This window comes from Sinohyriopsis cumingii, chromosome 4, assembly GCF_028554795.1.
Source record: "Sinohyriopsis cumingii isolate HCF-2022 chromosome 4, ASM2855479v2, whole genome shotgun sequence".
In the NCBI taxonomy this organism is placed as follows: Eukaryota; Metazoa; Mollusca; class Bivalvia; order Unionida; family Unionidae; genus Sinohyriopsis; species Sinohyriopsis cumingii.
In genome coordinates, this window is record NC_142964.1 from 112,463,091 (window position 1) to 112,486,230 (window position 23,140).

Consider the following 23,140-nt stretch of genomic DNA (forward strand, 5'->3'; position numbering starts at 1 on the left):
GCTGCCATTGGAGCTTAAGAGTGGAGCTGTGCCTGATGAAACTGGGCAATAAACATCACGAAGAGCACTGTAGAAATTCTTCGTGTCGTGTCTGTTGGCAAAGGACTGGATATCATCAGCCTTTTGGCTTGGCCATGTGTCCTGCATCTCGCGTAGTTTCTTCTGCACAGCTTGGCGGACTCTGCTGAAGGCATCTTTCTTTGTAGTGGACTTGGGGGTTGATGTATGCATGATGGAGATGATGCTTCTAGCAGGGACTGTATTTCTTCACAGTTCTCTTCAAACCAGTCTTGGTGCTTTCGCACAGTGACGCCAAGGGTCTCAGATGCAGTAGAGTACACCAGATGTTTGAAGGCCATCCAGCATTTCTCTATTTCGTTGGTATTAGAGTCTGTGGTTTCTAGCTGGCTTGTCAGAGCTTCAGACAGAGCTTGCTCATTGTTGCAGACTTTCAGCCTGGAGATGAGTGAGTTTGGGACTTTAATTCGCTGTGGGCATCTGGGAGGTTGAATTCTAAGATTCATCTTGGAAATCAGTAGCCTGTGGTCTGTCCAGCAGTCAGCACCACACATGGCCTTGGTCACACAGACATCCTGCCTCTCATTCCTACGAACTAAGATGTAGTCGATCTGATGCCAATGCTTAGATTGTGGGTGCATCCAAGTTGTTTTATTACGGTTAGGCAGACGGAAGATGCTGTTTGTGATCAGGAGATCATATGTTGCGCACATTCTCAAGAGCAGATGTCCATTACTGTTGCATTTGCCAGTTCCATGTCTACCGATAACTCCCTTCCACGAGATGTGTTCCGCGCCAACTCTGGCATTAAAATCACCAAGAATGATCAGCTTGTCTGACTTTGGTACCGAATCAATCAGAGTTTCCAGATCCTGGTAGAACTTAGCTTTGGCTTCCTCCGAGTAGGTCATGGTTGGTGCATAAGCACTAATGAGTGTGACTTGCTTTTTTCCATGTAAGGGTAGCTTCAGCATTATAAGCCGGTCATTAATTCCCTTTGGTAAGATGGAGAGCTTATTCACCAAACTCAGCTTGACAGCGAATCCAACTCCAGACTAACGACGTTCATCGGTGCCACGTCCACTCCAGAAAAAGGTGTAACCAGCTCCAACTTCAGTCAGTTGGCCCTCGTCGTCCAAGCAAGTTTCTTATTAGGGCTGCTATCTCTTTCTTGTAGCGAGCAAGTTCTTTGCAATCAGGGCAGTTCTTCTCTCTGGTCTGTCAGACTCTGCACGATCCAATAGAGTGTGTATGTTCCATGCACCAAGAGTGAGTGGAACCTTTTGGGTTTTCTTTGTGTTACTACTGCAAGAATGGGATTCCCTCCAGCCACAGTAAGCCGGTCGGGGTAGATGAAGCAGGCTTTTTTTAGGGCACATTTTCTAGCCCCTTACTCAGGCTATGGAGGTAAGCAGCGCTATCCTGAAGGGGTCTGCTTAGTCGCTCAGATAACTGCCGACATCCATTTCTGCTTCAGATCAATGGAAAACGACCATATGGCCTGAGCCGCCTGCATGCAGGTCCACCACTACGGCTGCCAGTGCATCAACACCTGCCACGTCACAGCTCGCCCATTGCCGCAGGACTTGGGCACAGGTGATGACATGACTTGCACGTGAGTTGGATTAAAGTGAGAAAGAGTTGAGCTGTATCAGCCTCATTCTCTCATTCAAGCTCCACTTTGTCCAGTTGCAAGACATAGTCAAGACGGCTGGAATGGAGACTGGATGCAGTGGATGACCAAAGTGTCCTATGTGTCTTGCCGTGCTCTTAGTGTTCCACATCGCTTTGCTGGGTCCACCTTCCTGCCTGTTGACCTGATGGTGGTTCCTCTGCTCAGTCCGCTGGGTCCAGTCTTCACATGCAATGGGTGACAATCCCTGACTCACAGGGGGCTTTGAGACCTGTCGGTTACCCTCAACCTGGTTTGGCTGTCCAGTCGAAGCCGTTGCCCGTAGTGTGGCCGCTGCGCATGCTACAGCTTCTTGGAGCCACAGGTGAGAGCTGAGCGCCAAGTGGAGACCAAAGGTGGACTAGCTACCCACAAGGGAATATGACTGCTACCCCCACCAGGGGTATTACCCCTCCATGAGCACCCCTTACACTGCCATGGCTACCTGGCTAGCTACAGTCAACCACCTCTGAAGGCAGAACTGAGTCACTAAGAAGCATCTATCATTCTGTATATATACTAAGCAAATGAAAACAAAATTCGGTCTCTATGAATGTTTTACAATTATTTGATGTTGCCACAGCAATAACAAGTGGGCTGACCAAAATGTAGGCCAATTTAAGTACATGTACATGTAGCATATAAACAGATATATAGCCACTTGCCACTAGAATAATAAATATCAGAGTGAATTGTTTTGGGAAACATATTTGTTGATAATGGGATATAGATCAAATGAGGACTACCATATATATATATATATATATATATATATATATATATATATATATATATATATATATATATATATATATATATAATTTAGGACAGAGCTGATGTTAATTTTACTTTGTGATGCTGCTTTCCTTTTATTGCATCAACAATTTAAATTTCAAGTCAATAAGCTATGGAGACACAGGTGTTCTGTTCTGACAGGGATTAATACTAAGAAAGTGTTCTGAGGGATTTAATGCCATGATTCAAAAGAACAGGGAATTTACTGACCATCTGCATACAAAGGTCAGTCAAAATAATTATTAATGAGCAGTGCAATAAGACTTGTCTGCATGATCAAATGCTGACTCTCCAGCACAAATCGCGCTGAGCATCATTGGTCTCTGCTACAAGTAGGGGCCCCGAGTGGCCGAGTGGTCTAAAGTGCTCTCTGTCACGGGTCACTGCCATCTCACCTCCGTCTGCTTGTGTTTGAGTCTCGGGCTCGGCCAATGTGGATATGTGAGAAAACTTGCTGGTAGCTTCTTGTGGGTCGGTGGTTCTTTCCGGGGTTATCCCAGGTTCTTCCTCCACCATTAATACTGGCCGCCATTTAATAGCCTATCTTGTGCTGAAAAATGGCGTTAAACCCTATAACAACAACAACAACAACAAGTAATGTCAGGAAAATAAGTGGAGAACAACTTGTTGGTCTAACTTCCCTCAGCTGAGGTGTTGGTATAAGACGATGTTTTATGCAGAGGGAAAGAACCTCAAGGATGGGCAATCATATAAAATTTCCAGTTCTGAAATCTTACCTGGTATTATGGAAATGCAAAGCCCATGGTATGCTCAGCTGACACATTTTTATCATTTCAATATCAGAAGTCATCTTAATCATACATAAGTTTGGCTTTGCATTTAAGTGTGTTTAATCCAAGCTGGACCTAATGATTTGACAAATTGACCTCTCTTGTCAGAAGTTGGCAAAAATAGGATGAGGTGGTTGTAGAAAATTCAAAATAGTCACTTAAAACCAATGTTTGGGGCATATTTTCATGTCAGCTTATCAAAATGATGATGCATTATTATTGAAAGTTTATTAAAATTATGTTAAAACATTAATTATTTTGCTTCATGACTGTTGTTGCATAACAAAACATGGCAACCTTGAAAAAAGATTACAGTTTAAAGTCCGCTCATATTTCATAATAGAGCAAATCCTCTTTTCATGTTTATACATGTATGCTACAGTATTGCATAAAATGATTGATTTCATTAGTAATGGATCTAGATATGTCCAACAAGCATCAGTTTGCTTCAGATTGGGCAACATGTATCAGTTTTCACATGTGTGTGTGTGTGATTTGGACTTTTTAACGTAGCTTTAACAATTTTTCAGTCATATCGCTAAGATGTCTGCAGTGTGGCAGTTTATAGTGATGTCTAGCACTGGGGTATCATGCTACAGACATGTAGCATGATGTCCCACCCAGCCACATTATCCCAACACCAGTCCGACCAGTCCTAGCACTAACCTCTTAACGATGAGCGCCAAGTGAGGCAGCTGTTAGTACCATTTTTGTAAGTCTTTGGTATGAATCGGCCAGGGATTGAACCCACAACCGCCTGCATACAGTTTCCATTAGAAAGTGATATTGTTGTACACAGGATCCCATAGGATTTAGGTTGAGTAAGATTTATATTGTATTGATACTTTCTGCTTAATGAAAGCTGCAAGACTGTAGGGGTAAAATGATACATTCATGCTGCCTTTTGATACAATTTACAGTGCTCAGCCTATGATATGTTTTATTATTGACACACATGTCAGCTTGATGGTCTTTTCATCTTTCAAAGTTCTGTCAGTTTTAGGGTATGTTGACATTTGAGATGTAATGGCATCTTGATTTTAATTTTCAGTATGCAGATTGCAGACCGATATAGACTTGTCATTCTTATCCTTGACTGGATTAGAATATTCTTCCAAGCAGACTATCTGTTTTCAGTGTTTTTAATTCAGCCTTTTAGGTCATTTCTTGCTGCCCCCATTGATCAGATGCAGGACTCTCAATTGGTCACCACAGCTTTTGCTCTGCATTGCATGATTGCTTTAAAAACATATTATTTCATGTCATCGCATAAATATGGAAGGCATTACAGTCTTTAAAACATAAAACAAGTGCAATTTTTGCTTGCAAGGAAAATCTTAAGAACAACTCCAAGAGTGGGATTGGAAATAATGAACAACCAAATTCATCATACTTACTGCTTATGGAAAACACTGCCATTGCCCCAGGTACTTCAGTCAGAGGAAAAGGAAATTATTGAGATTGCGCACTTGCCTTTTAGAAATTATGATAGTGGCCGTGTGGTCTAAAGTGCTCACCATTCCGGATCTCTGTCTGCATGGGTTCGAGTCTCAGGCACAGCTAAGGTGGGTATGTGAGAAAGCCTGCTACTAAGTAGCTTCTCATGGGTTGATGGTTCTTCCTGGGGTTTTCCAGGATTCTTCCTCAACCAGTTATACTGGCTGCCTATCTTGTGCCGAAAAAGGCATTAAACCCTACAACAACAACAACTTTCCCCAATTCTGTGCTGTTGTTTTTTTTTTATCCCATTGGTGTGGTTTAAGTCGCTGATTGCATATATCACTGTAAAAGGAGACATTCCCAACTTGTTTCCCATGTATGGCTTAAATACTTTACAGATCATTTAATAGCCACTTTTGCATCAAGGTTCTCTTTTGTTTCGGATTTGTTTGAACAAGTTTTGGTGCAATGCTTTTGGTTTGTCACAGTGAATAAGCTACAGTTAATTGTGATTGATGGTTATTGTTTAATCCTGAATGAACAGTAACCACTAATCAAAATTTAATGTATAAATGAATTGTTTCACCCCTATAGGGGGTTTCATGGTTAGTATCTCCCCTTGAAAACACCAGAGGGCATATTGGTACAACTCACTTCCGGATAGTTCAATCAATTAAGATGGCAGATGAAGATTAATAAAATGTGACAGACCGCTCACATTATGCAAGCAGGATTGATATCTCACTATCTTAGAAAGAAATTCTATCAATATTTGATCACATCTTTTATTTTTTTCTCACTAACTTGTGCTGCTCCCAGCTTTCAAATAAATATTGTCTGCCCATTTCAGAACTTCATTATCTTTCCATTACTACCTTATGCTCAAGTTTGTATTATTTGATTGTGCGAAAGCGTATCGCTGCGTAAAAAGTTCTTGCCATTTATCTCGCTTGAAGAATAATGAAAATATGTTTATTTTGTACAGATTCAATAATAGCAGTTAATGAATGTTGAACGACGAGAAAAAAAATTTTTTTAAAGGTTTTTTTATTATTGATTTAGATCGTTGCTTTTCTATTAATGTTCATTATATTTTTCATGAAATAACTTGAGTTTTTTCAAAATGCACAAATGTCAACCACGCTTGAACAGACAGGCGCACGTACGAGTCTCCTTGGTGATTATTTTAATTTTATTTCCTTGAACGGTTGGAAATTTTAGAGTATACAATTTGGAGAAATATCGATGTTAGACACACTATGCATGTAAAGGACATTTGTGGCTCTCACCTATCTGTCTGTATGTATGTCTGTCTTCTTTCATCTGGTGCATCATGTGTGTTCGCATACGTATATTACATAAACATACTTCTGGTTAAAAACGAGTATAAAATGATGCTAAGTTAGAAAGAGTGACTGAAAGATAAAGACAACAAATATGAATATTTGTGAGTATCCATTTATTAGTGACTTGTAGAGTATGTTCTTATAAGCAGTCTCTTTTTTAAATCATACTGTTTGCAATTTTACATCCGGTCACGTGGATCAATATTGATTTAAAAGGCGAACCAAAGTAATATGACGGAATCTGTGAAATAATTGGATCTTTAAAACTTACGTATTTTGATGCAAGGAAAGTTAAATAGAATTAAACTAATTTTAAGAAGGCTGTTCTAGATGAATTTGCTGGTGGCAATCAGAAATGTTGTCTAAAGACGCCAGCAAATTTGAGAGTTATTACGTGTCAGCATAATCAAAGAAAAATCATGCTGAAAGTTATTGCATGTACCGTCCGATATTTGATGTTTCAAAAGTCAAAAAGACAATGAAACAACAAAAAAATGTCATTGGGCATGTTATTTAATCTGAATATTGTACGATATTTACACCCAAATATGAATAAATATTCCGTCTGCATTAACTACACTCATTTATCGTTATGATAGCTAATGTAATTATTGCTTTGTTAAGTTCCTCTGAATAATTTAAAATATTGTGTTTCATTTTTTTAAAAAACTTTTCTGGTTTAAAATATTCAGCATTACAGATCAGCTGACATATCAAATTCGTGTTATAATTTTCTTATCGAACTTGTGTTATAACTTTCTTAACACATGTTATAAATGAACTATTAGCCTTGTGAAAATAACTGGGAAAGAAGGATATATCAACATATGAAAAATGCAAATTGTTGAAATAGTTTTCGTTAAAGTTATATAACCAAAAATGTGCAATAAATGTTTAAAATCAGAGAGCAGAGTGAAATGTTCCTACAGATGTATCTGAAATTATGGATAATGAATTTATATTATCAGGTATGGACAGTGTATTTAATTTAATTATTTGATATCATTTAAGTATGGAAGGTAAATATTATTTAATTATCTGATATAATGTAAGTATGGACACTGAATCTAATTATCTGATTTAATGTCTATAATTATTCTCCTAGTATGAACAAAAGATGTTTGGCAGATATATAATTGATTCATTGGTTTAACCATAATGATACCTTCCTTTGTTGACTATGTTTCGCTAACCAAGTGTAGAATGGTGAACTATCCGGAACTGGAAATTTTTTGTGGGCATGCGTATTGGAGCTAAGGGAGGTAATTTTAGGCATTACGATCAGTAACTCCGTTGCAGCCATGAAATCCCCTATAAGACTAGTCCATCTTGTGGTAGGAGATATTACATGTAAATGTAATTTTCTATCCTGGCACATGTACATTCTAAGGACAGAATTTGCGGGTTAGGCTTAGCTAGGATTACAGGAATTTGAATATGTTTAACTCATCAAGTTCAGTGTAATATTTCACTGCATAATTTTTATCACCTCAGGCTCTGGCTTATGTTAGGAGTCAAATTCCTCACGGCTGGTAACAGTAGAGTACTGTATTTCACCTAGTGTGATAAATATTGCTTTGCTTTCGTCTGGTGCTTTTGGGCACAGCAACACGAGAATGGTATTTATTGCCATGGCAATTGGAGTAAAGTGCCTTGCCCCAAAACACACCACATTAGCTGACCCAGGTTGGTCCGATGGCAGGATTTGAACCTAACCTATTTGGTTGTGAGTCCAGCATGCTAATAATTGAGCTACTGTGGCTCCCATAAATATTGTACCATTTGACTAATGACATTTAGTCAGAGTGGTAAAGAGCTGAATTTTAAAGATGTACTGGAATTTTATGAAGGGATGCTCTAGTTTTATGAAGTATTTGAGAGTTTAGGTCTATAAAAAGTTTTGAAGAGACTCTTGACTTTATTTTACAACGATAACAAAAACAGGCTCAAGTTCAGATTTAGAAGTGTTTACAGTGTCGGTTCACATATATTACACTGGCAGAGATAAAGAAGCAGTGGATCTTGGATCTAAACTGGCTCAAATAGAACAATTATTGATACTTTTGTACATACACTGCAGATTGAAAAAAACGGGGGCAAAAATGCAGACTTGAAAAAGCAGATCATGTTATCTTTTATTGCTTCCCCAGCCTAAACAAAGCCAGCAATTGCCACCCCATAGACAGTCAGTAGCCCATCAACATTTGACCATTGTGCACACACAAATCACATTTACCATAATGAGACTTAATAGACATATGGTTCATCTCAATATCTGCTCCAGAAACTTCAAAATGTTCAAAACACAGCTGCTCGGATCATACTTAGAGTACCACGATCAGAGCACACCTCCCCGCTGCTCTGTACCCTACACTGGCTATCCATTTGATCCAGAATCAAACACAAAATTTTCTCTGTGTTACGTTTCACTGTCGGACTGTAGTCCAACATACCTATCTGACCTCACCCATGTGTACACACCAGCAAGATACTTGCGCTCCTCTTCTGACAATCGTATACTCATTATTCCAAGTATGAAAACAAAGTCATATGGACAGTGTTCTTTTGCATACCAGGGCCCAGCAATGTGGAATGAATTGCCCACTGAACTTAGACACAAAGACACAGTGATCACATTCAAGAGGGCTCTCAAAACTCACTTATTTTGACTGCAAGAACAAACTTAAAGACCTAATAATGTTTCCTACCTTAAATATTCTCAGCATGTTTTTTTAATGTTTTCTAATTTCATGGTATTTGTTTTTGTAATGATATCATTATATGTTTTTTATCTTATAGGTGTTGTTTAATGTTGTAAAGTGCTTAGAGCTTCTAAAGATTAGGCGCTATACAAAGTCCTCATTATTATTATTATTATTATGGTGTACTTGCTGTTAAAAAATAATGTGGGTAAATTTTGTGAGGTTGAAGCTTACTATATAAACAGTATTCCCAAAATAGTTATGTGCATACAACAGGAGTTTTAAACTTCATTTTTTTTCTGTTGGGTGTTGTCCACTTTGAATGGGTATTCTCTCTCCAAGTATCCAATGCTGAATATAACATGTAAGATAACATTTTTAGACTGATTTAATCTACAGTTTAAAAGGTATTGGGACAAAAGCCATGGATAGTGGTAAGTTCCAGAAAAATCATGTTTTGTATGAGGTTTAGGAACTGATGATTGAAATTTTGGGTGGTTATGAGGGCCCATGAGGTCGGGAGAGTGGGGGTGGGGCAGAAGCTTATGATAGAGACTACTGCCCTGATACATGTGTATAGGAATGAAAAGAACTAATTCTACCTGTAACATTAGTTGAAGAAAAACGTTCCCTCGCTCCCTTCCTAAAAATTAAATGGTTGTTCCCATAGCATGCGGCATGCTGGGATTGATGCATAATGCTCTTAGTGATGATGTATATTTTTATGCAAGTTGTGACTCTTAAGATTGGGTGTGCTTGTTGTGATGTTATGAAAATAAATACGGTAATATGTGCCAATAAGGAAATGGTGTAAGATGGTGGTTGCATGTGTTATGTTATACACATGTACATGTATCTGTAAATCTGCTGCAGTGAAGCACACACATGTATGATCCTGACCATAACATATATGCTGTTCCTGCCATGTTGTTTCATTATCGTTTGAGAGTGTTTGGATAAGAATCAGTACAAGCTTTATTAATACAATACATATATCATTTTTTAAGAAAATTTCTATAGAGATATTCAAACATATGGTGTGCAAAGAGATTATGATCTGTCAGTCAAACACCTTCCCTGATAACTCGAACTTCCAGGTTGACAGGTTTATTTAAATGGAATTTAAATTAAGTAATGACTTAAGTTTTTAATTTGTGTTTGTAAAGTTAGTATATAGTCATAATAAAATCATTTTTCAGTAAGAACTCAAATTATATGCTTTTTGAATAATGAAACTTGTTGCAAGAAGCCCGATCGATTGCTTCCCGTATTGTAGTTGGGTACACATTAGTTGGCTTCAATAATGAAGTTGTTGATCTCATATCAACGACCTCTGATGGTCGGAATATGACCAGATTACCCTAGTTGGTACATACTGTAAATTAATATTATTATTATTATTATTATTATTATTATTATTATTGTTGTTGTTGTTGTTGTTGATTTGTGAAAATATATTTGAAATCAGTAATAATAATAATAATAATAATTTAGGTTAGGTAGAATCTGCAAATAATATGTAGTTCATGCAATGAAAATATATAACAATTAAATAATCTTGACACAGTTTACTATACAAGTACATGTATACAGAAAGTCATACATGAAATAGTGATCCACCAAGGATGACCCATAAAAAGTTTGCAAAACTTATTTCAATTGGGGTCCTGAGGGGGCAGGGTATATTCTCAAAATAAAATGTTATATTTGATTAAGGTAAGAATTACAAGCATCACAAATTTAAAAGCTGATTTCAGAATTAAAAAGTATCACTAAATATGTTTCATTTTAGTAAAATAAAAAGCATTGAATTATGTTCTATTTATTCGCTTTGTTTTAAATGGTATGACTTAACAGCCACATTGAAACTATCTGTATTGGAAATGTTTTTGATACAATCAGGTAATAGGTTCATTGGGTTCCAGTCATTTATGGCATTTGAGAAGAAAGTCATTGAAGCTACACTACTAACACGTGGTGTAATATAGTTAAATTTACTGCTCCTTTTTGCAAGATTGTGATGATTAATTTTTAAAACTCTCTAGCTCATATGATAGACTTTTCTTATCAAATATTTTATGAGCATGAGTTAGTCCTAACTGTTTATTTTATCTTTTACATTTAGAATTCTGACATTTTCAAGTTCTTTGTGTATAATGCTTGGTTTGGGATCAAGGTTGCTTGTAAATCCTAGTTTTATTCTAAGCTATTTGGAGTTGGTTTTAAACATTGTAACCAATTCCAGCATACCACAGAGAATAGAATTAGTCAAAATTACACAGAATTAGAGCATAATGTTTTCAAATTTTCATGATAAACATTGACTTTGTCTAAAAGAACCTTTAACTTTGCATTAATTTTTTTAATAATACTACTTATTATATATTCACCTGAAAGTAAGTGATCTATATGGAGATCTAAATATTTAATACACTTTTCAGAATTGATTATGTGACCATTACATGTACATATTATCTTGAATTCTCTGATTTTGTCTATTTATCATTTCGAGCAAGAAAGAATGCATTCTGTCTTACCCAAATGTAATGATAATTTGTTGTTGGGGAGACAATGATTGTAGGATTCTAGTTCTTTCCCAAGGTTTATTGATATATAATCAGGATCCTGATGTGAAAATAATGAAAGCACTGTTATCTGCATAGCTTTCAAACAACACTTGTGCTAGTTACCGTATCATTCACATAACATAAACATTGAATGGGCCCTAAAATGCTACCTTGAGGTACACCACGTTATTGTTGAAGATCTAGATTATATATTGTTAAAATTGAGGATTTATTGACATATTTCTCAGATATGATTGAAACTATTGAACGAATGTAACTCCTATCCTGCCAAACTTTTTATGTAGAATTTCTTGATTCATTGTTAACCTTTTTAGTAAATCAAGCAATCTCATTCAAATTAAAAATAAATGCTTGATGTTTGTACCTTAATATGATCAAAACAATGTATCAGGCATGTATCAGCAGAGTATACATTCCACTAAAACCAAGCCAGTTCATAAAGTAAGTTATTCTTAGTTAAAAAGTTTTCAGGTTGAACATAGATGGGTCTTTCTACTATCTTGGACACAGTACATGTACTGATTATACTACAGAGCATGTAATTCTTTTCTTCAGCTATATTAACCATTTTGTAAAGAGGTCTAATTCTAGCTGATTTCAGTTCATCAGGCACAGTGGCTTTTGACAGACAAGTTAACAATGTAGATAATTTTGACAAATCCCGTATAAACCTTGGGTTACTTAGTTCTTTGTAAACAATATCCTCATTTACAAGTTGAAGTTGTGATTAGTAACATGTTTTTGCCCAGTAAAACTCTTTAAAAGTGGGTGAATCTGTTGTAGAGATAATGAAGGTACATGTAGTGGTAAGTGCTACATTTGTAAGCCATCTTGAAAATTTTCTTAACAGAAAGTCATACAGACATTAGGATTTCACCAGAAGACTTCTTATGATGCTGATCTCTTTCCAATATGTCCACCATAATGGCCATCTTGAAAATCTTTTGTATCACTACTTCTCACAGATGGATGGTAGTATTCATATGGGGTTTTCACTAAAAGACTTTCGGTGGTGCTGATCTGTCATCCAATATGACCATTTTGAAAATCTTGTTATTGCTACTCTTCTGGATGGATGGGGTTATTGACTTTGGGTTTCTACCAAATGACTGTCTTGAAAATCTTGCGGATGCTCTACCTTCTGAACAGAAAGTCTTATCAACATCTGGCCTTCACCAGAAGATGTTTTTATAATTTCTACATTGTGATAAGTTCTAAATTAGAATAGTGCTGATCTGACCTCCAATATGGCCACCATGGTGGACATTTTGATGATATTGTTATTGCTACTTTTCTAGATGGATGGTCATATTGACATTTGGTTTTCAACAATAGACTTCTTACAATATTCAGTTGGTCATAAATTCAAATAGTGTTGATCTAACAGCCTGTATGGCCACCATGGCAGCCATTTTGGAAATCTTATTTTAGTTACCGTTTTTCTGAATGGATGGTCATACTCATATAGGGTTTTCACCAAAAGACTTCTAATGATGTCTAGTTGGTCTTAAGTGAATAAAATGTGGCTGTCTTGAAAATATTAAATGATTTCAAGACTCAGCGGAGAAAAAGAAGAAATGTTCATAAATTCCTGGAAATTCTTTTAGGCCAGTAGATCATCAGATGTTTTGAGGAACTTATGTTTTTATATGTGTTTATTATGATATGATTATGTTTAGATGTTCATGTACTTCAGTTGTATATTAGATAAAGGTATTTGATTAAAGTAAGGAACATAATTAGAGAAAGGAAATAGTTGTTGCACTAATAATTTATTATTATCAGAACAATATTCAGAGTAACAGATGTTGTCTTGTACTTATTTTATCCTTTGCAAATATATGTGTGGTAACTTCTGCAATAAAAATATTGGAAGATTTATATGCACTTGTGTTCAATATAGTGTTTTATAATCAAGATTTTTTATTATGTTTAAAGTTTTGTGCCAAAATATGCATGACTTCCTGTCTTGCTTAAATTATAGCAGGACGCTTTATGCCATTCATAGACAAGATGTTGCATTCTGCAGAATACTTTTCTGTATAAAAGCATAAGGACATTGATAGCGCAGGGACAGTGTCATGGATTAAGTAGCCAGACATAGTATCACTTGACAGCATTAAATGGCAAGAAATACTCTGGTGACTGCAGTGGATGCTAAGGTGATGTGTTACAGTTTTTCGGTCATTATGTGTCAGGTCAGTTGCTGAAACTGTGATGTAATGTAAGTGATACTGCAGCTCTCCCCTGTTACCATAATGCTGTAGTTGGGGGTCCAATACTGCAGACTGCATTTTTGTACTGAACCTTGGTGAGAATGATTTAATTATTGCATGTAAGTAATTTGGGTGTGAGGTGAGCAGAATAAAACAAAATGCCAGTTAAATATAAAGAGATCATTTTAATTTATGTAAATTAATTATATTTTTTTAACTTAATGGTATATGAACATTTAAATTGTCAAATAATGGCAAGGAAATAATGATAAATGCCAAGCTTCATGTTTTCTTGATTCTTAAATTGGTTTTGACAGACCAATTAAAGTGCAGTGTACTAATTATGGTAATGTGGTCCATAGCTGAACTGTTATATCATGAACTGCTTTGTACTAATGGGTGAGATCACCCATTTGTGTTTGATGTGCATGTTGTCTGTCTCTCTTATCAGTCCATAGATACTGAATAGATATGTTTCTGAGAATACATGTAGTTACATCATGTGTTGTATCGATAGTTTGGATGTGAATATTTGCTTTTATTTTAAAAAATTCTGTTCTTAATTTTACATCAAAATATACCATACTCATCATATTTGCAATCCATGATGACATGAAGACATACTCATTCTTTTTCTATTGGTATACATACCTATATTTTCTGCTTGTATTCTTGTGTTTTATGACTTTATTTTTAACTCACCTAGCCATGAGGCTAAGTGGGCTTATGGTATATACATTGGTCCTGCATCCCATTTATTGACAAAAAGCATAGCAAGACACTTTTTTCAAAATAACTGCAGTAAATATAATGTGACTAGTTTTTATTCTCCATCCACAGGACAGATCATGTTATGTTTTCTGCCTGCCTGTCCTGTCTTTCTGTTGCTAATTTTGTTCTGCACAATAACTTGGCTTTTCCACCATTAACATTTAGTGAACTTTATAAATAGCTTTCATTTGGGATAATGTAGCCTATTGGTATCAGGGTCAGAGGTCAAGAGCATTGTTACTGCAAGATGAAAAATGGTCTCTGTATAATGTATTTGTTTTAAACTTTGTGGATGGCGTGCATTTTAAATGAAAAATGGCTTCTGCACATACATTTCATGTACCATCAACCAAGTTTACACTTTAGGTAATAAAGAAGGATGATGAATTTTGGCATTTGATTGGCAGAAGATATTTTTTGGCCACTCTAAGGACTGTAGGGGTTTAATTAAAACTTGTCGTCAAGAACTGTGTTGATTATGATTTTATGAGTTCAGTTCATGCATAACAATATGACCTTGCATCTAATTGCATGCATTTGTCAGCAGTCTAGTAAACATATTGGTCTTGTTATTTTTGGGCAGTATATCACCAACAGTGGTGTTAGAAATCTGACCGCAGCTGAGGACAGCAGTGACTGATAATTGTATCAATATTATTTATGAAAATTTGGGCCTAGTTATTGTAAAAGAGTTTTCAAATGGGGAATGAACCTTCCAGGAGGATAATTGTTTCATATTTCTAGGAGAACAAAACTGGAAAAAAAGACCAAAACTCTGCTCTTGAACCGGGTCATCACGGACTCTGGGTCTCAGTACTGTTGAAAATATATTACAGACAGTTAAATCCATGCTTGATAAAAACATGATATAAATCAAGTCTAGGGCTAATCTTATTGATGTTATTCTTGACATTAGGGCCTCTTCTATCAATCTTATACCAGACGACTTTATGACTCCATACTAAGGGGATTACAAGCCTTGATAAGGGCCAAGCGACCAGTTATGAAATATTAGAAGTGTAATTACTAATTCAATCATAATTTTGTCAAGAGATTGTTAAGAAGAAGCAGTGAGGTTAGTTTTCCTCCTGTGACAGTGTAAGTGGCTACTTCGTTTTGATGCAAAACTGTATTTAACTGTAGTTTGGTTTACAAATAATGATTTAAGATAGGAAATAAGTTGTCAGGTTTAGGGACATAAGAAATTTAGGGTGGTCACATGCCCTTTATATTCACAGTACACAGGATGTAAAACATGGAAAGCTATACAATTATCAAAAGTAAGTTGTAGGTCATTAACACACTTAAATTTTTTATCTTTTTCAGGCATTTGGGAATGCAAAAACAGTTCACAACAATAATTCCAGTCGTTTTGGAAAGTTTATCCAGGTCAATTACAAAGAAAATGGAATGGTTCATGGGTATGTTTTATGGATGTAATTATTTAGTAAAATTTCAACATAAGCTAAATTTGAAATACTGAAGCAGGGAGTACTGTTTCTTAGGAAATATTTCAGTTTTAAATTGGAACAGTAAAGACATGAAGCCATATCTGTTTCTTTTCACTCTGAAAAGGACATCTTTTGGAAATAAAAAAATGTACTCCTATCTAATAGTATTTACTAAAGAATTCTTTTAGCCCCAGTATGTCAGTTGGCTTGAATGTATACAGTTTCTTCTACAATAAGCCTCGGGGGGACCAGATTAATAATTTCATCAAAAGGTGGTGGTGAGTCTGGCTTATTAGCAGCAAAATATGGGTTTTGGTAACTCTGTGTAAGGGGGGGGGGTCTTATCAGGCAGCGTCTTACCATTGGATAAATATGGTATCATATTTGTGATGACCTTTCAGCTGGACATTAATATTCAGCTTTTAGTTACATTTATTCCTCTGTTTTCCATCTTAAATTTTCCATTATAAGCAAAGGACTGGTTTACATGTGTAAAACGATCTGTTCTTTAATACTTTAAGGAGTATTGACTGAAAAAATTACATAATATTACAGTATGCATGTATAAAATATATGTCAGATGAGAATAATATTTCTGGATTATCAGTTGGCAGTAAAGAGCACTCTGTTTAGCTGTCTTATAATAAATAATTCCTTTTTGTTGTATGATAGTGACTTTCTCCACCAATCTTTCCAGTGTCTGAATTCTGGGGTACCAGCAACTGGTATGCCACAGAAGGGTGCAACCAAGTTGAATTTTCTTTAATGCAGTTTCTCTTGTCTGGTGAAATTGATTTATGAGAGAGAGATAGTTTTCTAAATTGATTAATTTGGTAACATAAAAGACGGTGATTAAAATCAGCTGGTATTTGTCATGCCATACAGTATATGAACATTAAAACTCTGTATTCCAAAAAGGACAAAAGGAATCATAATAAGTAAAATTGTAGATTACAGTGAGATAGACTGAATATTTTTTTTTAACGTTAATTCAGACAGTATAATAAAATGAACATCATTGAATATTGATTATATTTATTATATTATCCTTTACTGGTTACCAATCAACTTGAGACTCAAATCAGCATCGCGATGACATAATTGAGTTTCACCATGATTTTTTTAAGGGTGGCAAAACTTAGCAAAATGTAGAAACATGGTCATTAGGCTCAAAAAAGAAATTAAAACACTGTTAGAAAGTCTTGCACTTCTAAGTCAGTTTTTCTTCAGCAGATGAAATAATGGCACTTGTTTTTCAGCAGAATGTTGTCAAGAAGCAGGCACATTTCCGTATCATATGGTCAAAAAATCTTCCTTGGACATAGCATTTTAGAAGATCCTTGACTATAGGGCTAGACAATTTCTTCATGTTCCTCTCTGCCTTCAGCTTGGTCCAAAATGTGTGTCAAAACGATGAAGAATGGTCTTGAATTAAGGGAAATGTGGCACAAGAGGGAAATGTGACCAGGGTGTATAAGTGAGTTTATCATATAAAAGTCTGTAGGAAAGCTGCAGTATAAATCAGACAGTATTATTTTGTGTGATTCTAGTTGTATTGGAGTTTGTGGGGCTCAAAGGGTAAAAATTTGCCAGAGAAAACTTGAATGCTAAGCTCCTTTAGTTTCTCAACAAATAAATACCATTTTATTCATCCTACCCTGCAATATACTTGAATTTAATAACTAACCTATGATCTCATATTGCAAAAGTACAAGGGTTGCTTGATCCAACAATATAACAAAAATGTTAGAGTTGCAAAAATTGATGGCTACAGTGTTACAGTCTATAACAGTTTACAGGATGGGGAGGGAGGGCTGGGGTTGGGTGGTTAAAGTGGTACCCAGCTGTTAATGTGTACACTGGACATGTGCTCAAACTTGAATTCTGAGCAGAATATTAGTTGACAGTACAGTAGTTGGAGGAGAAGGTCACTGCTGACTGCTAATGAAGATGCTGTTTTCTTAAACTTTAATTCTGTGCAAAAATTAAGGAAGAGGCATGGCATGTTTGAATAACTAATACTTCGGTATTTCCTTTCTGAAAATTAATATATGACTGAAGGAAGAATAATTTACAGACAATATAAATTTACAGAATTGGATTATTGTTTTCAGTTTTGCATTGCTAAAGTTGAGAAATGTTTACCTTTTTTAAATTTAATAAATGACTGAAAGAAAAGTTATTTACAGATATTATAAATTTACAGTATTGAATTATCTTTTTTTGTTGCAGAGCTATAGTAGAGAAATATTTATTAGAAAAATCCCGAATAGTATCTCAAGCTAAGAATGAAAGGTAAGTTTCCAGTTCATAAATATTTGTACAGTTGTAGTGTACTAGTACACAGTGTGGGCAGATATAGTTTTATTGAATCTAATTCGGAAATCACAGAAGCCATCAGCTTTTTGAGGCTTTGAATTTTCCTTTAAAGAGTCACTCGTCTATTTATGACAAGTGGATGTCAGTTTCACTTTCCAAAGCTAAATATTTAATTAGCTAGAATACAGACATAAAAAAAATTTGCAACATGAAAAAGAACACACATCCCACAGCTATTCCATAATTTGGTGTCAAGTTCTTCACAATGACATTATTGCAGATTATTGTTGTCCTCCTGTGGCATTGTGAAAGGTAATTTGACTGGACCTACAGTGTATTTCAGAACATGTGCTGAAAAATTGAATAAATACTTATTATGATGTCTAGTTGGTCCTAATCTTGAAAATCTTGTTATATCTAAGTTTCCTGAATGCAAGTAATATTGCCATGGGGTTTACACAAGAAGATTTATGATGTATATTTGGTCCAAAATGAAAATAGTGCTGATCTGATGTCCAGTATGGCCACTCTCTGGTAGCCATCTTGAAAATATTATGACTACACCTCTTGATTGGATAGTTGTATCAACATGGGATTTTCACACAAAAAAACCTTATGGTGGTAAATGAAAATAGTGCCAATTCAACTTCTAATATGACTTCCACAATGGTCATCTTGAAAATCTTTTTTGTCACTACTTATCCTAGATGGTTGGTCACACTGACATTGTGTTTTCACCAAAAGACAATTTAAGATGTCCAGTTGGTACCAATTACAAATCGCACTAATCTGATATCCAATATGGCCACCATGGCATCTGTCTTGAAAATATTGTTATTGTTGATCTTCCAAAACTGGACTTCTTACTATGCTTTGTTGGTCCTAAATGAAAATGGTGCCAAGGTGACATTTAATATGTCCACCAAGGCAGTTAATTTGAAACTCTTGTTATTGCTGAAGATTATCAAAGATGGTTTCAACAATCTACAGTTAAAAGGACAAAATAATCACATCTGGAATTCCTGGAAATTCTTTTTCAGCCAGTTGACCGTCAGTCCAATCAAGGGATTCTTGTTACATTTTCTTCTTGAATGTGTACAGTTTGGATGTTTAGGCACATCAGTGAGATTCGTCAGTACACTACCAAAGGATAATTGATTAAAGTATGGAAAGATAGTACCCCAGAATAGAATTAGGGTAAATGAAACAGATTAGACATTACACTAAGCATCAGAGGAATGAATGTTGTGTGTTATACTTATTTTATCTTGTACAATCATATGTGTGCTCTTTCTCGCTATAAGGATACATGCACTTTTTAAAATTAAGATTTCATTTTATGTTTAAAGCTTGTAAATTGCAAAAAGTACTTTAGGTATCTATTTTTCTGTGGTGAATGCAGTGGTTGTTAAAGTGTTGCGTTACAATTATTGAAAGTCAGTATCTTTCAGATCAGTTGCTAAAACTTCAAACATTACTGGTACTACAGCTCTTCCTTGTTATAATGCAGTATCTTACTACAACTTTCCCTTGTTATAATGTGGTATGGTACTACAACATTCCCTGGTTATAATGCGGTAGATGGGGTCTGATACTGCTGACCACATTGTGTTCTGAACTGTGGTGTATTTGGAACAAGTGAAAATGTGATGATTGCATGTACAGTACGAGGTGTTGTGGGTGGAGTAGGGATAATAAGCAAATGTCAGTGAACTGTATAGTATTACTTCATATATATATATATATATATATATATATATATATATATATATATATATATATATATATATATATATATATATATATTGTGCACTTAATTTGTCAAATAATGGCAAAGAAAATAAACGTGCAATGCTAAGATTCTTGTTTTCTATCAACTCATAATTGTCACAAATTTGATAGACCAATTGAAGTGCACTGTTTTAATGTTGGTCATTGGGTCCATAGCTGAACTGTTTTATATCCTGAATCACTTTATAATGAATGGTGTTATAATGAGGGATATTTGTATATGTTTAAAATTTGCCCCATTCATGTTAGATGTTTATGTTATTTCTCTCGTATCAGACTTAAAAGATACTGAAGCGATACTGTTTCTCAGAATGGTCAGTTGTATTCTGCATTATATTGAGAGCTTTTTATACATGTTACAAAATTGTATCTTGTAGTACTTCATGTTTACATTTATTTGGAAGGGTCCATGTTCCTAGCTTTTATATGCACATCTTCATTTTCATCATTCACCATATTATTTTATGTTGATCTCCAACCGTTTCATGCACAACAGTTTGAATCCATCATCGACAGTTACCAAACATTGTGGATGGCTGGCACATGGGGTAAGGGAGAACTCCATTGATTTCAGGCTAAAAATATTAGGATCTAGGTCACGATGACCTAGAGAAGAAAAATGGTTTCCTCACAATAACTTGAGATATAAAAGGAAAACATGGAGATCCTGTATCTCAAGATTGAACTCTTGACTCATCAGTATGAAATATGGTACAGAAAAACAGTAGAAAACAAATTAAAAAAAACCACTTCAAGAAATCCAATAAATTTGACACCACCATGCCAATTTGTTTAAACATTCTCCAGAAACTCATCACCAGAAAATTATTCTGAAAACTTTTGCAGTGTCAAAACCAAAGAGAAAATGGTTGCTGTAGATTATAAATCTGCTAAATGCTTAAATAGCCATATTGACATGGGATTTTCACCAAAACTCTTCTAATGCTGTCTAGTTTGTCCAAAATTAAAATGGTGCCAATCTTACATCCATTATGGCTGTCCCAGCAGCTAATTTGAAAATCTCACCACTCAGGAATATCAGAGAATTAAGCTTTTACCACTTGGCAGTTAAAAAGAAAATGGTCTTATCTTGAATTTGTGGAAATTCTTTGCAGTAGAGCATCAATCTCTTTGAGGAATTTCTAAGTTTGGAAGGCTTTTTCTTCCTAGATGTATATTTTTTTTTTGCAATTCTTTTTATTTACAATTATATAACTTTACTTTTAATTAGCACCATATATCCAGTCTTGTGCAGACTCTTGAATTGCTGTCATGACCTGGAGTCTGCCCAAAATGTAAAGACACAAAATTGAAGATTATGATTGACTTTGCATAGAATCAAATAAAAGCACTGTGATCTGAGAATTGTTACTCTAATTGGATCTTGTATAATAAATGCCAGTTTACATGATATTATAGAGATACAGTTAACCCTGTGGTTAATTGTTAAACTCACAAACACGTGCCTTCATTTTTCAGATTTCTTTTTGGACTCTCAACATATTGATATATAAAAATGTATATACTTACATAGATCTTGAAAGGGAGAATAAATTTCATTTGTAAATTATAAGTGTGAACTTCTTCAAAATTTGAGTTGAACTTCCTTAGAGGAGACTTTATGGTCATTCATATTAAAAGTTTTTGATAAAATGTGATTGGACAATTTGCAAACACCAGTAAACAGATGTTTTTAAACCTGATATTATAGACTGGTGTAGGAGTTAGTGATCTGTATCAAGGATTTTAATTATATATACTTTGAAATGAAATGGACTTGTAATTAATATATGGTACTATTTATATAAAAAAATTGTTGATAAATTACTTAGCTATAACAGACAAAAGATTTTTATCTAAATCCCAGACATGGTTGACTATAAGATATACCCTGTTTTACACTAATCACAAAATATAGTATAAATAATTGTTTTAAAAATTATCAAAATCTTTGTTGAACAATAGTTCAAAATTTAATATTTTTAGCTCTGTGCAGGGAAGATGAGCTATTATTGTTCTACATCCTCGTTTAGAAGTAGGTCACTGTCCCATATTTAATGCATCACTGACTTTCATTGAATTTTGTGTTCAGTTTATTTCGCAAGCTTTGTTCATGCTAGAAATGATCAAACTGTATGATGTCAGCATCTCCGTTGCACACATTTACAACGAAAGGTTACTGTGACTCACATTCACATTTTACTAGCTATGGGGTTAAGTTCATGCACTTAGTTCATGACCAAATAGGCCTTTTGCACTATGCATAATTAAATTATATGTGAAATAATGAAACATTGCGAGGGGATTCATGTTATTGGACTAATTTGTATGTATTGTATGTACTTGCTTATAAGGTGAGCAAAACTGCACAGACCAGAATCTACTGTCACAAAATGCGCCTCCAAATCTGGGTCTGTGCAGTGTGTTAGGAGTAATCAGTACAACAAACGTCATAGACCATGATCTGCAGTTGCATTATGTTGCAGCAGTTCAGGATCTTTCTTGTTTGCAATTTGACGTGTGTATGGTACCTGGTTTAATGACAATACCTTCTTTAGAGTGTCAATTAAAAGTTCATTGTCAAGATAAAAAGCCCTCCCACCACCAGCACACATACACACAGTTCAGTTAGAAAAAGGGCATTTCAATGCCAAGATCACTCTAGTCAAAATTTGTTTAACATTTACAGTGGTAGCTAGTGACGTCTAAATGCTTCATAGAGGTGGACTATATAAATTATTGATAATACACTGGGTGAAACTCGTGATTTAAGATATTTCTTTCCTTCTGTGAATTTGTTTTAAAGTATGATATACTTTGTTTGCCATTTTATAACCTTTAAGAAAATATTTACTTTTACATATTTATTACATAAAAGTGTTTTAAAGCTTAGAAAGAAATGCTTCAAAATTTGAACCAGTCCCCTTCTTACCTTTGGTGACCAATTCTGAGCAGTAGAAGTTAATTGATTGTTTTAAGACAGTGGGCACTGTCACAATGTAAGCCAGTTACCGGGGCCACGAGTGGCCGATTGGTCTAAAGCGCTCTCTGTTACGGATCACTGCCATCTCACCTCTGTCTGCGCAGGTTCGAGTCTCAGATTCAGCCAATGTGGGTATGTGAGAAAGCTTGCCAGTAGCTTCTCGTGGGTCGGTGGTTCTTTCCGAGATTTTCCCAGGTTCTTCCTCCACCATTAATACTGGCCGCCATGTATAGCCTATCGTGTGCTGAAAAATGGCG

The 23,140-nt window shown here is 35.2% G+C and overlaps 1 protein-coding gene across 1 annotated transcript in view; it reads left to right on the top strand.

Annotated features, from left to right (window-relative positions):
* LOC149801912 (unconventional myosin-IXb-like) overlaps positions 1–23,140 on the top strand; it is a 333,412-nt gene that overhangs the window by 47,130 nt on the left and 263,142 nt on the right. The window contains exons 3-4 of the mRNA XM_089956299.1: positions 15,666–15,760; positions 18,023–18,085. Of these exons, the coding sequence (XP_089812425.1) occupies positions 15,666–15,760; positions 18,023–18,085 (158 nt within the window). The remainder of the gene's footprint in view (positions 1–15,665; positions 15,761–18,022; positions 18,086–23,140) is intronic.